Raw genomic sequence first — 12771 nt, forward strand, 5'->3', positions numbered from 1 at the left:
TTTTTTGGTAGTTTGGCAATAGTGGGTAATTCTTCTATATTTTCGTATTTTTGTATTAGAAGCTGTCTCCTCTCCTCTCCACTCCTCACCTTGCCTCTCCTCTCCTCTCCTCTCCCAAGTTTGTGAGAGTCACAAACATCTTTAGTTTGGCATTTGTAGACTATTCAAATAAAATAATGTTAAATATCTCCTCATTAACAAATGACCTTAGCAAAAACAACAGGTATTTGCTACTGAAGTTCATAATTATCACAGTCAGAAATTATATTTTATACAATGTTTAAAACTTAAAACAGATTTGATAGCTGATGTATCTCCTCCACTGCTGTTATTTATTTATTTTTTTTTTCATACTTATAGTTGCAATGGTTGTTCACTGAATAACACAATTTACTTTTCAGAAGAAACAGTTTAAGCTATTGAGGGGCTTAATCAGGACATTGCATTCCTTTATACTGTAAACATATTTTTGCAATCATCTCCAAAGAGTTCAGGAATCTGCTTGCGTATTATGAGCTAAGATTAAAAATTGTATATATATTCTATCACATTTCAATTTATAAAGTAGTTTTCTCATTCCTTGTAATTGGGAAAGGTATGCTTAGAAATATTCTCAAAGATGTTTTGCACCACTGGAATTCACCTGTTTCCCTGGTCTCAGCTTATTTGTGGCTACTTTCAAGGGATACTCTATAATATGTTTGCATCTCCCAGCTTTTAACATTTGGGTGAAAGGAAGTAAAGGCACTGCAGAGGGAAAGATGCTCTCTATATCTATGAATAACATTTTATTGGTGTCTGTCTGATTTACAGTAAAAGAGTGGAGTCATGGGGCATACATAATTCTAGAGTACACAAGGCCATGATAAGGTATGTGAGATAAAGAATGTGTAATACACCATAAATAAAAGTAAATAGTGTCCTAAATATCCAGTCCTAGAGACAGTAAACAGTAGCTTAAATCTATGAAGAATGCTTGAAGGCTTTGATTTTTCTAAAGATTATCAGAAAGGCTTTGTCAGTTTTTATGTAATGAATATTGATCTTTCTGCCCCTGTACAGGGTTTTTGTGAGAGTTACAGATATCTTTAGTTTAGCCTCTGAAAAACATTCAAACAAAAGAATTACATTACAGTCTGTGGGAAAAATCTGAAATTTGACAATAAAAATGAATGTTAAACAAAACAATATTTATGTTTGTTTTGGCAACATACTAAATACACTAATTATGTTTATTAGACATTTTGAATGTTTTGTTGTTTTTGTTTGTTTGTTTGTTTTGCTATCCGTTTCAAGTTATAGTTCTGTACTGTACTATACAAGTCAGCTATATACTAACACAGCTAAAGTTTTCGTTCGCAAAATGAAAAAAAATCCTCTTTTTTTTTTTTTTTTTTTTTTTTTCTAAATTGGACATAGATTTGTTGGATGGACCACTTGGTGGATAAGGAATTGGCTAGATGGTTGCACTCAAAGAGTTGTGGTTAATGGCTCAATGTCCAACTGGAGATCAGTCACTAATAGTGTTCCTCAGGGGTCAGTACTGAGAACAGGGGACAATATTAGATTAACATCTTTGTCAGTAACATGGAAAGTGGGATTGAGTACTCCCTCAACAAATCTGCAGATGACACCAAGCTGTGTGGTTGACATGCTGGGAGGGGAGGGATGCCATCCGGAGGCACCTTGACAGGTTTGAGTGGTGGGACCATGCAAGACACCATAAAGTTCAACAAGGCCAAGTGCAAGGTCTTGCACCTTGATTGGGGCAATCCCAAACATGAATACAGGATGGGCAATGAGTGGATAGAGAACAGCCCTGCAGAGAATGAATTGAGAGTATTGGTGGATGAAAAACTGAATATGAGCTATCAATGTGCATTTGCAGCCCAGAAAGCCAACCATATCCTGGTCTGCATTAAAAGAAACATGGCCAGCAAGTTGAAGGAGATGATTCTCCCTCTCTACTCAGTTGTTGTGAGAATACCCAGAATACTGCTTTCAGCTCTGGGGTGTCCTAAGAAGGACGTGGACTTATTAGAGCAAGTTCAGAGGAAGGCCACAAGGATGATCAGGGGACTGGAACATGTCTTCTGTGACTACAGGCTGAGGGAATTGGGTTGTTCATCTGGGAGAGAAGAAGGCTCCTTTTCCAAGCAATAGGACAAGGAGTCCAAAAAAAAATAAAAAATAGATTTAGGTTAGATATAAAGAAGAAATTCTTTACTCACTGGAACAGGCAGCAGGTGTGGATATCCCATCCATGGAAATATTAAAGGCCATGATGGGGGGAGTTTTGAGCAACCTGTTCTAGTGAAAGGTGCCCATGGCAGGGAGGGGTTGGAATTAGATGGTCTTTCAGGTCCTTGCTACCCAAAACCATTTTATGATTCTATGATTTAATCCATAATAATTTTCAGAAAATCCCATTTACACAAAATAATTAATCAGTGAGAAGTCAGAACTTTTACCAGTATCTTAGACTCTCCCAACTGACAACATTTATTAGTGAAAAGTGTGAACTAATCAAACAGATGTAGAAATTGGTATAGCAGATCATAGCTTTTGCTACCTTTGGTCAAAGGAAACCCAACTGTTCCCCGTAGTGATCTCAATGTTTAGAAAGAAACAGAGAATGAGGTCAGCTCACCATGAACTTCAATCAGTTTTTCAAGAAGATTCCAGAGATTTCTTCCCAGTTTTAAAGCAACAAATATTTTCAGGTGTTCTGCTGCATAATAAAAGGTTCTAGACTAAAATAAGACCTGAAGTAAGAAATTTTACAGCAATTTGAGTCTAGTCAATACAACAATCAGGAGCAAAATATTCACTTTTGTTTGTTTGTTTGTTTGTACACACAAAAAAATCAAGCTTTTCCTAAATTTTGACTCACAGGTAAAAAGTGCAGTGCTTCTATCTGTGATGATGATGTCCCCAGTAAAAGGCTAGAATCTCTGACGTTGAATGTGCAGAAGTCTAGGAAACGTGTTCAAAAAATAAATTAATAAAATAAGATACAGCTTATACAGCTTTCCTCCTGGTGAATTTTATTATATGCTCAGCAAAATCAGAGCTGCCTATTGGTTTCTGAATATTTTATACACTCATCTAGGTTTTGCTGAATCTTAGTTGAAGTGGTATAGTAAGAAATAAACATTAAGGGTTTGCACTGTCCTCCAGTTCTAGGGTGAATCCTTAAAAGCATGTCAATATGCTGAACATAACCATAGAAATCTTAGCTTTGTGTAGAACCGCACAGTGCAAATCAAAACAAGGGAAATTCTTTTTGTCAGAAAGATATGTACTCCTCAGTATTGTATTTATTGGAACAGATACAGGTGAAATTTATGGAAATTAATTAATTCTGTATATAAAATTACAGAATTTAATAATGAAATAGCAAAGCAGTATTTAATTTAAAGCTGCAGTAATTTTTCAAACATTATACATTTTTAAAAATATATATTTCAAAGATAGTGTTAATAGATGGTTAAATAATTATTAGTCAGAACAAAAACTGGATGTGTAAAAAAAAAAAAATCATCTATACTTAATGCTGTTTGGTCTTTTTTTTTTTTTTTGGTAGTTTGGCAATAGTGGGTAATTCTTCTATATTTTCGTATTTTTGTATTAGAAGCTGTCTTTATGTCTTACTGCTATATGCAGGCTGAATCTGCAAATCCTTTGTTAAAAGAAATATATCTAATTTATTAAGTATAATGTAGTTGTTCCTTTACAGAGATAAAAGAGATTCTTTCAAATGTTAAATGTTACTTTTGATGTTATCTTGCAAATGACATTCTGTTTTGACATGTTTTTAAATGAACGATATTTTAATTTCTTGAGAAAAAATGCCCAAGAAATTTCATAATCTATTATAATATTCAAAATCAACGTTTCAGCACATGAACTTATCAACATATCTCTCTTACTGCAGCTAGAAAATACCATTTGAATGATGTCAATATGTGTGTGGGCTGGAAGGAAAATGTATTTTGTACAGAGGAATTTGTGTAAATGTAGAATGATATACCTTCACCTTGGCACCTTGGGGGGGGGGGGGGGGGGGGGGGGGGGGGGGAGAAAAAAAAAAAAAAAGAAATAAAAAATATATATATATATTACTATATATATATATATATATATATATATTTCTTTTATGAAAACTTCATTTGCCCCTTGTCATTTGATCCAGGAAATCTTATATTTTCTCAAGATTTTAATGCCTAGTTCTCTCAAACAGATGAAAAATAAAAGCAGAATATTTGCAGAATACCAGTCTCAATGAGACTGGATATGAGAGCTGTATCTTTGTGAGTACATAACATACACTCAATATGTATTACAGACCTCATCTCTAGCACCAATGGTTTAACATAATACCTGATATGTTCTTTTATCATTTTAAAGGAACATTGAACACTTGTAGTTTATTTGTTAAATTTTGTAGTTTAACAAATATACTTATATGTGTTTCCAGCTAATTCAGAGCATCAGTGCAGTGGATAAAGATGATTCAGAAGAAAGTCATCATTTTTACTTCGCATTGGCTCAGGAAGGTAAAAACAACTCACGTTTTACCGTCAAAGATAATCAAGGTACTGTCATTCATGTAGCTCTTTAAGACTTTCTTAAAGTAAAGATGGATGTTTCTAATGGTGTTTGCATCACTAATTTTATAAAATTTTCCACTTGTATAGAAAATGTTGTTATAAGAACACAACATGAGGCACATTTCAAAACAATAATTTGATGATATTAAACAGTTTATTTTCCTTTTTCAGTCAAGTAAACTAAATGGCAAAAGATTATTTTATATCAAGGAAAGGAAAAAAATAAATAAATCTGAGATAAAAAAAAACACTGCTATTCCTTAACATTTATCTTCTTAATGCAGGATGTAGTGGAAAGTACCAACTTTATTGTTAAAGCTACGCATTTATTTAAGAAATAAGATTTCCAGAAAGAGAAGATTGTTGTTATTCAAGTCTGTTACTTCATCACTTCAGTAAGACCAAAATTATAAACACAGAGTAATAGGAAAGTAATCTTATTTCCTAAAACAATTTAAACTACATTCATTGGTTACTGATGACATCATACATCTCTTACATGTATTTTAATGTTATTCAGAACTGATATTGATTGAAACTCTTAAAAAGAGTAACATAGATATCAAGCAAAACCAGTCCAAGGCAAAAAATGTAAATTCAATAGCTGATGGAACTGCAGGAAATGCAACCATTTACAGTCTGTCTGCTGAGAGCATGAAGAGCTTCTTCAGGCTCAGCTAAAGTACACATTGCTCTTATTGACTTTGCTAATTATTTGAATTTTCTGGCTAGGTGAATAAATCAATGGAACTAAGTTTTGGAAATTTCAGACTATGTTAAACGGCAAAATACTTTTCTCAATATCTTCAAAGTTAAAGTCAATGTTTTAATATGTTTCAGTTCCCAGCTTCATTAGCCTCTCACTCAGTGCCAAGAAGAGATAACTTGTCACATTAAGGTCAAACTGTGTACAATGAGCCTATTCCACATTTGCTTATTCTGCACAAAGTCCAAGCAAAGGTGTGCACGAGGCAGTATGTTCAGATCCTTTTGGAAGCTATTGATAAGAAAAAAAGGAAAATCTTTTCCAGCATCATATGCTCAGCCTTCAGTCTCTACCTTTCATCTGCATTTCACACAAATGGTTGGGTGATTTGGGATAGTACTAGGCAAGAGGAAGAGTGAGTCTAAAGATCTGGAGCCTTTTATCTCACAGTTGTCCTCTGAAGTATGACTAAGAAACATGGAAAGACTTAAATATGAGGGAGTTAACTTCAGCAGACTTTGGATACATATGCTATACATATAATGGTAGAAATGTGGTGGGGGGTTGTTTGTTTGTTTGTTTGCTTGTTTGTTTTTTATGTGCATGTATGAACACATGTAGTAATTCATCTTGCCATAATAAAAAATCCTGACATATAAATATATATATTTTTTTCTTTGTGCACAGATTTCAGTAGGCTTAATTTGTTTTCCAGTGAGCTAAATTTCAGATTAGAAATAGTTTATAAGGAGTTAAGAAGGGGCTGTGTACTTAAGCTGTTTATTGGGTTTTATATGGAACCGATTCCTAAACACTACTGTACTGGGTCTGGCTGGGATGTTAACTTTCCCTGCAGCAGCCCATACAGTGCTGTGCTCTGCACTTGTAGCTAGAACAGCAGTGGTATCACACCAGTGTTGTGTCCTCATCTGAGGAGGGGGAGTGAGAGAGCGGTTGTGGTGTTCAACTGCCTAGCACGGTAAAACCACCACAACTACTAGTTAAAGCAAGGTGAGAGACTAGCACCTTTTTCCTCCTTTAGGTGCTAAGCTAGCTCCAGTTTTCTCTCAGGAAAAGAAATAAAGGAATATTTCAGTGGACTTTTTTTTTTTCTTCTTCTTCTTCTTTCACTTTTTACCTGTTTTCTCTGTGTGCTGTCAGGCACACAGGCACATTTTTGGAGCTTTTGGATTGGTAAACTGTCTATATTTCATCTGTGAACTGCTGGGTTGTTAACAGCTGGTTGCATGGAACCATTATAAGAAACAATTAATTGGCCTGAGCAGGTATCAGATACTGTACACAGTGGAATTTTTTAGCTTCAAATATCAAAACAGCATTAAGATCAATTTATAGTATTGAACCTGGAACACATATGACAAAACAAATGCAATTATTCACAGTTGACACAAGGAAAGAACATACTGGCTTTACTTTCTTAACTCTGATAATGTTGAACTGTACCATTGTTTTAAATAAGTCATATTCCACTGGATTTTTATTGTTATTGTTTTTATTGTTTATTGTTATTGTTTATTGTGATAAATGCATATCATGTACAAAAATTATCTTCTAGATAACACAGCTGGAATTTTCACAGCAAAAAGTGGTTTCAGTAGACAAGAACAGTTTTATTTCTATTTGCCAATATTAATTCTGGATAATGGATCCCCACCACTTACGAGCACAAATACTCTCACTGTCACTGTCTGTGACTGTGACACTGAAGTGAACACCTTCTACTGTCGATATGGAGCTTTCATGTATTCCATGGGTCTCAGTACAGAAGCTTTAGTTGCTGTTTTGGCTTGCATACTAATACTCCTGGGTAAGTATAAGTAAGAGAAGTGACTTTTTTTTTTTTTTTTTTTTTTTTTTTGCTTTTACTTGGCTGTGTAAAAAATAAAATAAAATAAAATATAATAAAATAAAATAAAATAATCCCAGACAGGAAATATGGAAGTGCAGTTTTATTGAGAAAAAAATGCAGTAAGTCAAATCTTTAATTTATTTTCTGTTTTCTTAAATCTTAATACTTTTTACAGTTTTCAGTAAAATAAGAATCCTAACACCATGCCTTAAAAAGTTTGCTTTGGTTGAGCTATGGTCCTAGTCCTCCAGCATTAATTATAATAAATATCTGAGAATTCAAAGTCAATATTAAGCCTAGGTAAAGCTGAAGACAGCATTAATAAAGGAGATTGATTAGTATAAGAATACATTAGATACATAATAATACATTCTGCCTTAGGTATGTACGGCTAAGATCAACACAAAATAATAAAAGGTAATCTGATACACTCGGAAACTGAGCAACTGTATCTGTCCAGGCTGTTTAACTTGAAGAAGAGGAGGTTTAGCGGGATTTCATCACTATGTATAAATTCCTGAAGGGAGGGCACAAAGAAGATGGAGCCAGGCTCTTTTCAATGTTGTCCAGTGACAGAACAAGAATAAGCAGGCAAAAACTGAAGCACATGAGGTTCCATCTGAATAGCAAGGAGCAGTTCTTTGCTATGTGGTTGACTAAGCAGTGGCACAGGCTGCTCAGAGAGGTTATGGATTCTCCCTCATTGGAGATCTCTGAAAGCTGCCTGGACGTGGTGCCGGGCAACCTGCTTTGGATGGTCCTGCTTGAGCAGGGATTTGGACCATGTGGCCTCTGTTATTCTCTAAGTAACATCTCCAGAAAGGCATTTCTCCAAATATTGGGCTTTTTTCCCTGTCAAGAGTCATCAAGTTTACTTCCATTACACAGGATTTTATGGATGTGAAAAGTGAACACTGTAAATGCATAAGAGGTATCTTTGTACCTCTGCAATGTGAAACCCTAGTCATGCATAGCTGGTGAATGGCATTCACAAATCCAGACCTGGCCAGCCAAGGCTCTCTGTTCCTGCCCTGCTCAGGGGTATGGCTGTTGCAAGCTACACCTGGCAGCTATCACTGCTACAATGCATCTGATCTTTTTCAGAAAAAGGAAATAGAGCCCATTATTAGTGTAGTGTTTGATGAGTGATTTGATGACACTGACATACCATAATAGCAGCTGCACTGTAGCAGTCATTCATAGAATCACAGAATGTTTTGGGTTGAAAGAGACGTTAAGGATCATCTAATTCGAATACCCCTGTCACGGGCAGGGACACCTTCCACTAGACTAGCTTGCCCAGGGTCCCATCCAACCTAGATTTAAACACTTCCAGGGATGGGGCATCCACAGTTTCTCTGGGCAACCTGTTCCATACTGAAAGTCTGTGACAGAGTAGAGGTTATGGTATGGTAGCTTAGGCCTAGAAAGAAAGAGAAGTGATAGGATGGGTAGGTTTGTTTTACAAGACAAAATGACTGATCTTAAAGCTTAGTTGTTGATGGTGGTCATGGACCTGAAGACCTCATTCAAGCTGATGAGAACAAAGCAACATGGAGAGACTTCCAAATCCATCTCTGAATGTTACCTATGTAAGGATATGATATATGTATGATGCCTTGTGATAACATATCATATAAAATATCATACCCAGAAATATCACAATTGACAGATCATGTTAGGGAAAAAATAAAAATAAAAATCAACCAAGAGTGAAACTCTACAAACAAACAACTTCAAAGTCAGAAAAAAATGAAGGTAAAATAAGGTTTTACTGAATAATGTGATATCAAGTCATTATTTTAAATTGTGAAAACTTAGTAGAACCTGTTTTTCAACATAATTCTAAAAAAAAATGTGATAAAATGTAATCAGAAATGAACAGGAAAATTTTAACAAATTGTGTCACAACACAAATGTAATGTCAGGAAAGAAAGACACAATAATAGCAGAAATCATGTTTGTTTTTAAAACTAAATCTTTCAAGGATAATGATTCTCTCAATGTATTTGTTAATGAGAATACTAACAATACTAACATTTTTAAACCTCTGTATCAGTGAAAGAAATAAAAAATAATCTTAAGTAACCCCTATTTATTTATTTATTTTCCAAACATATAGAGGTGAAGAACATTCTTTTACCTACCTTCATTATGCAGTATGATCTCATCTAATCTATGCATAACATCACATAAAACATATAATTGATAACCACAGGACAACTAAGGCTTGAAAATGATGGCTGATAGCTCTATACTGATTTTGTATTTTGATCTGCTGTGGTAGCAATACAAGAAAAGAAAGAGAAGTCCAATAAAGCTAATGGAATTATTTTGACTTTACACCAGGGAAAAAAGATATTGAATAAGTTAAAAATCACCCTTACTCTGCATTCTGCCTAGAAGTGTATGGGTAGATTTTTCTCAGCATAAGGAATAGAAACTGGATCTAATTATTTCCCATTGTTTAACCTTTGATTGTCCAACTGAATCTCTGGGTGATAACTCATTGAAGTTTTTCCTAAAATGTACCCCATAATGTAGTCCCACAGTTATATATGAGTTTTGCAGAAGCAAAATGCTTATGAATTATGAATCAGCAACTTTATTTGGCTTTGGGGTCTCAGAATCATGTGACATGCAGGAAACTGAAGCAAAACAATAGCCTCCAAAAAATAAATCCAATACTATTTATCCCTTAGAACAATTTGAGTGGATAGAATGAGGAGTGAAACAATGAAAGTGTACTTCATAATTGTATCTAGGTGGGCGTGCTCTTGGCCAGACACTAGCCATTTTTGGCTTCATAACAAAGTCCAGGAATAAACTAGTTCTCCCACTTCCACCTCCCTGTTTCCAACAGAGAAATCAGGAATATATGATGGTGATTTGTGGTTTCTAGACTTTCCTGCACTTACAGAGTCACCTTATTTTCAGTAGTGGCATTGAAAAGCAACTCCCTTGACTGAAGCCCCTGAAGACCTTTTTGTCAGTGCAAGCTTACCGGCAGGCCTGAGTGCATTTAAAGGCTTCTTTGCTTTTTGCAGGACATTTGAACCTGGTCACTTAGTGTTATGCACTTACAGCGTCAAGGATCAGGACACTGCATTATCCAGACCATCAATGAAATTATTTATTAAGTGTTCTAGGTTGCTTGTGAAGAGGTACTCTCTTCAGGTGGAATAAATACACACTGTCTGGGGTTATGTATATCATAAAAAGTCAAAACAAGAATATAGATACAAAAATAAATTAAAAGAGACAGAAGCTAATCTTCTTTTGTAAAGGTATGATAATATTGTAGAAATTACTGTTTTCAGGGCTTTCAAGTTTTATGTTACTATTTCACAATTATAGGAAAGAGTATGTAAGAAAATAAAGAACTACTTCAGCTGTGTCATATCCCTAAGCGAGGTAAAATCCTGTCATGGTTAGTAGTTGTGTCATATTATGTCCTGAGTAAAAAATTACAGTTCACAAATTACTTACTCATTGAAAAGAACTGCTGTAAGATTTAGATGAAGAAAATGAAATCATTAATCTCTGTGAAAGTCATAGAATATTTAAAATGGATCATTCAGCTAAAAATGAAATTATATAGGATTTAAAAAGAATCATTTAAATTATTTATTAAAAAAAAAAAAAAGCTTTAATGTATGTTTAAAAAACAAGATGTTCTGATTCAAAAACCCCAACAGTAATTACTGCTACAACATCACACAAAATTTAGTGATATTCTTCAAATCTCCAAATGAATGTAGTATAAACAATTGAACCACACCCTGTATGGTCTATGGACCTCAATTACTTTCAATCCATGGAGTAGGATGTCTCACATATTGTCTCATTTTTTCCATCTGCTTTTCCTGGGGCTTTAATCTAAGAGAGGGAGAGATTAAAAATAAATAAATAAATAAATTTTGAATGTTAAATTGATATATTATGTGATAAAACAAAGCAGTTTCAAACAATGTTTTCATCACTGCTTCAAACTCTCATCTACCCAGAGAATTGCACCATTTCATTCACCCATTTTATAAGTCACTCTGTAGCCATTTTTCCACCACCTTCTCAAAAGGTAATCATAATCTCAAACTCATAAAACCCATAAAAATCACATCTCTATAAATTTGTTAAGGTAGCCTCACTTTGCAATTGTAGCAATGTTAAGAAACATTACTATTTTTAAGTATTTCCAAGCACATTCAAAATCTGTTATTTTGTTTCTATTTTCCCTTCTGTTTATTTTTCTTGTCAGTTTTTTTTTTGGCAATTGTAGCCATAAGACAGCAGAGGAAGAAGTCCCTCTTCTCAGAGAAAGTGGAAGAATTTAGAGAGAACATTGTCAGGTATGATGATGAAGGAGGTGGTGAGGAGGATACCGAAGCTTTTGATATTTCAGCACTGAGGACCCGCACAGTCATGAGAACATGCAAACCCCGAAAGAACATTACCACAGAAATCCACAGCCTCTACAGACAGTCTCTGCAGGTTGGCCCTGACAGTGCCATCTTCAGGCAATTTATTTCAGAAAAGCTTGAAGAAGCCAATACAGATCCTAGTGCTCCTCCATATGACTCACTTCAGAGATATGTGTTTGAGGGGACTGGCTCTTTGGCAGGATCTCTCAGCTCCTTAGGCTCAGACATGTCAGATGTGGATCAGAATTATGACTACCTTTCAGACTGGGGACCTCACTTCAAACAGCTTGCAGGAATGTATGTTTCTCATAGGAGTGCAAGGGATTAGTTACTATTTGCTTTTTTTTTGTTTTTGTTTTTGTTTTTGTTTTTGCTCTTTCTTAAATGCTCAGCAACCAAAACCAACTCTGATTTTTTTTTAGAAAAGAAGATCATCCCACATTTATTCACAAAAATAAAGTCCCAAGTCTTGGATGCGAAGATCTTGTGAAAAAAAAAAAAAAAAAAAAAAAAAAAGCAAACATAAATCTCATGAATTGGGGGACCAGGACGTCTCCATTTGAAAATCTAGTGTCTATTTAGGTGCCTGAATCCAAACTGTACTGCTTTGGATATCAAAGTCCCATTCTGGGTACAGAAAACCCGGGTCCTGCAAGTGCAGAAGGCCACAGAAGCCAAATAGAAACAATAAATATCATTGCAAATATTCTGCCATTCATAAACTTTATACAGTTTCCAAAGTTAAGACAGACTTTTGCTGTGGCAGTTGAATATGTTAATTAACCAAAGTTAAACATTTGTATAATGCTTCATAATATATGCATTCATAATACATTTGTTAAATATTTGTATAATGCTTCATAATATAAATAGACTTAAGTGAAAAAGTAGGCCCTAGATATTCTAATACAATTGTCAGAAGCATTTAAATGAATCATCTATTTATTGTTCATAGGATGATAAAACTGAAACAAGTCTCTTTTCATGTAAGTGTAAAAATAAAATAATGATGTATTGCAATAAAACTATGATACAACAACAGCAAGTATTTGATACTAATTTCTTTAATGGAACTATTGGGAAATGCATAAACCCAATAATTCATTTAGCAAATGAAGGAAGGAAGGAAGGAAGGAAGGAAGGAAGGAAGGAAGGAAGGAA

The 12771-nt window shown here is 34.6% G+C and overlaps 1 protein-coding gene across 6 annotated transcripts in view; it reads left to right on the plus strand.

Annotated features, from left to right (window-relative positions):
- CDH19 (cadherin 19) overlaps positions 1-12655 on the plus strand; it is a 105941-nt gene extending 93286 nt beyond the window's left edge. For 5 of the 6 annotated variants that reach the window (XM_035317983.1, XM_035317985.1, XM_035317982.1 and 2 more), the window contains 3 exons: positions 4481-4598; positions 6896-7147; positions 11448-12028. In XM_035317983.1, coding sequence (XP_035173874.1) covers positions 4481-4598; positions 6896-7147; positions 11448-11938 — 861 coding nt within the window. In that variant the 3' untranslated portion in view covers positions 11939-12028. The other variant, XM_035317986.1, reaches the window with a different exon arrangement.
- Positions 12656-12771: the final 116 nt, after the last annotated feature.

This window comes from Oxyura jamaicensis, chromosome 2, assembly GCF_011077185.1.
Source record: "Oxyura jamaicensis isolate SHBP4307 breed ruddy duck chromosome 2, BPBGC_Ojam_1.0, whole genome shotgun sequence".
NCBI classification, from domain to species: domain Eukaryota; kingdom Metazoa; phylum Chordata; class Aves; order Anseriformes; family Anatidae; genus Oxyura; species Oxyura jamaicensis.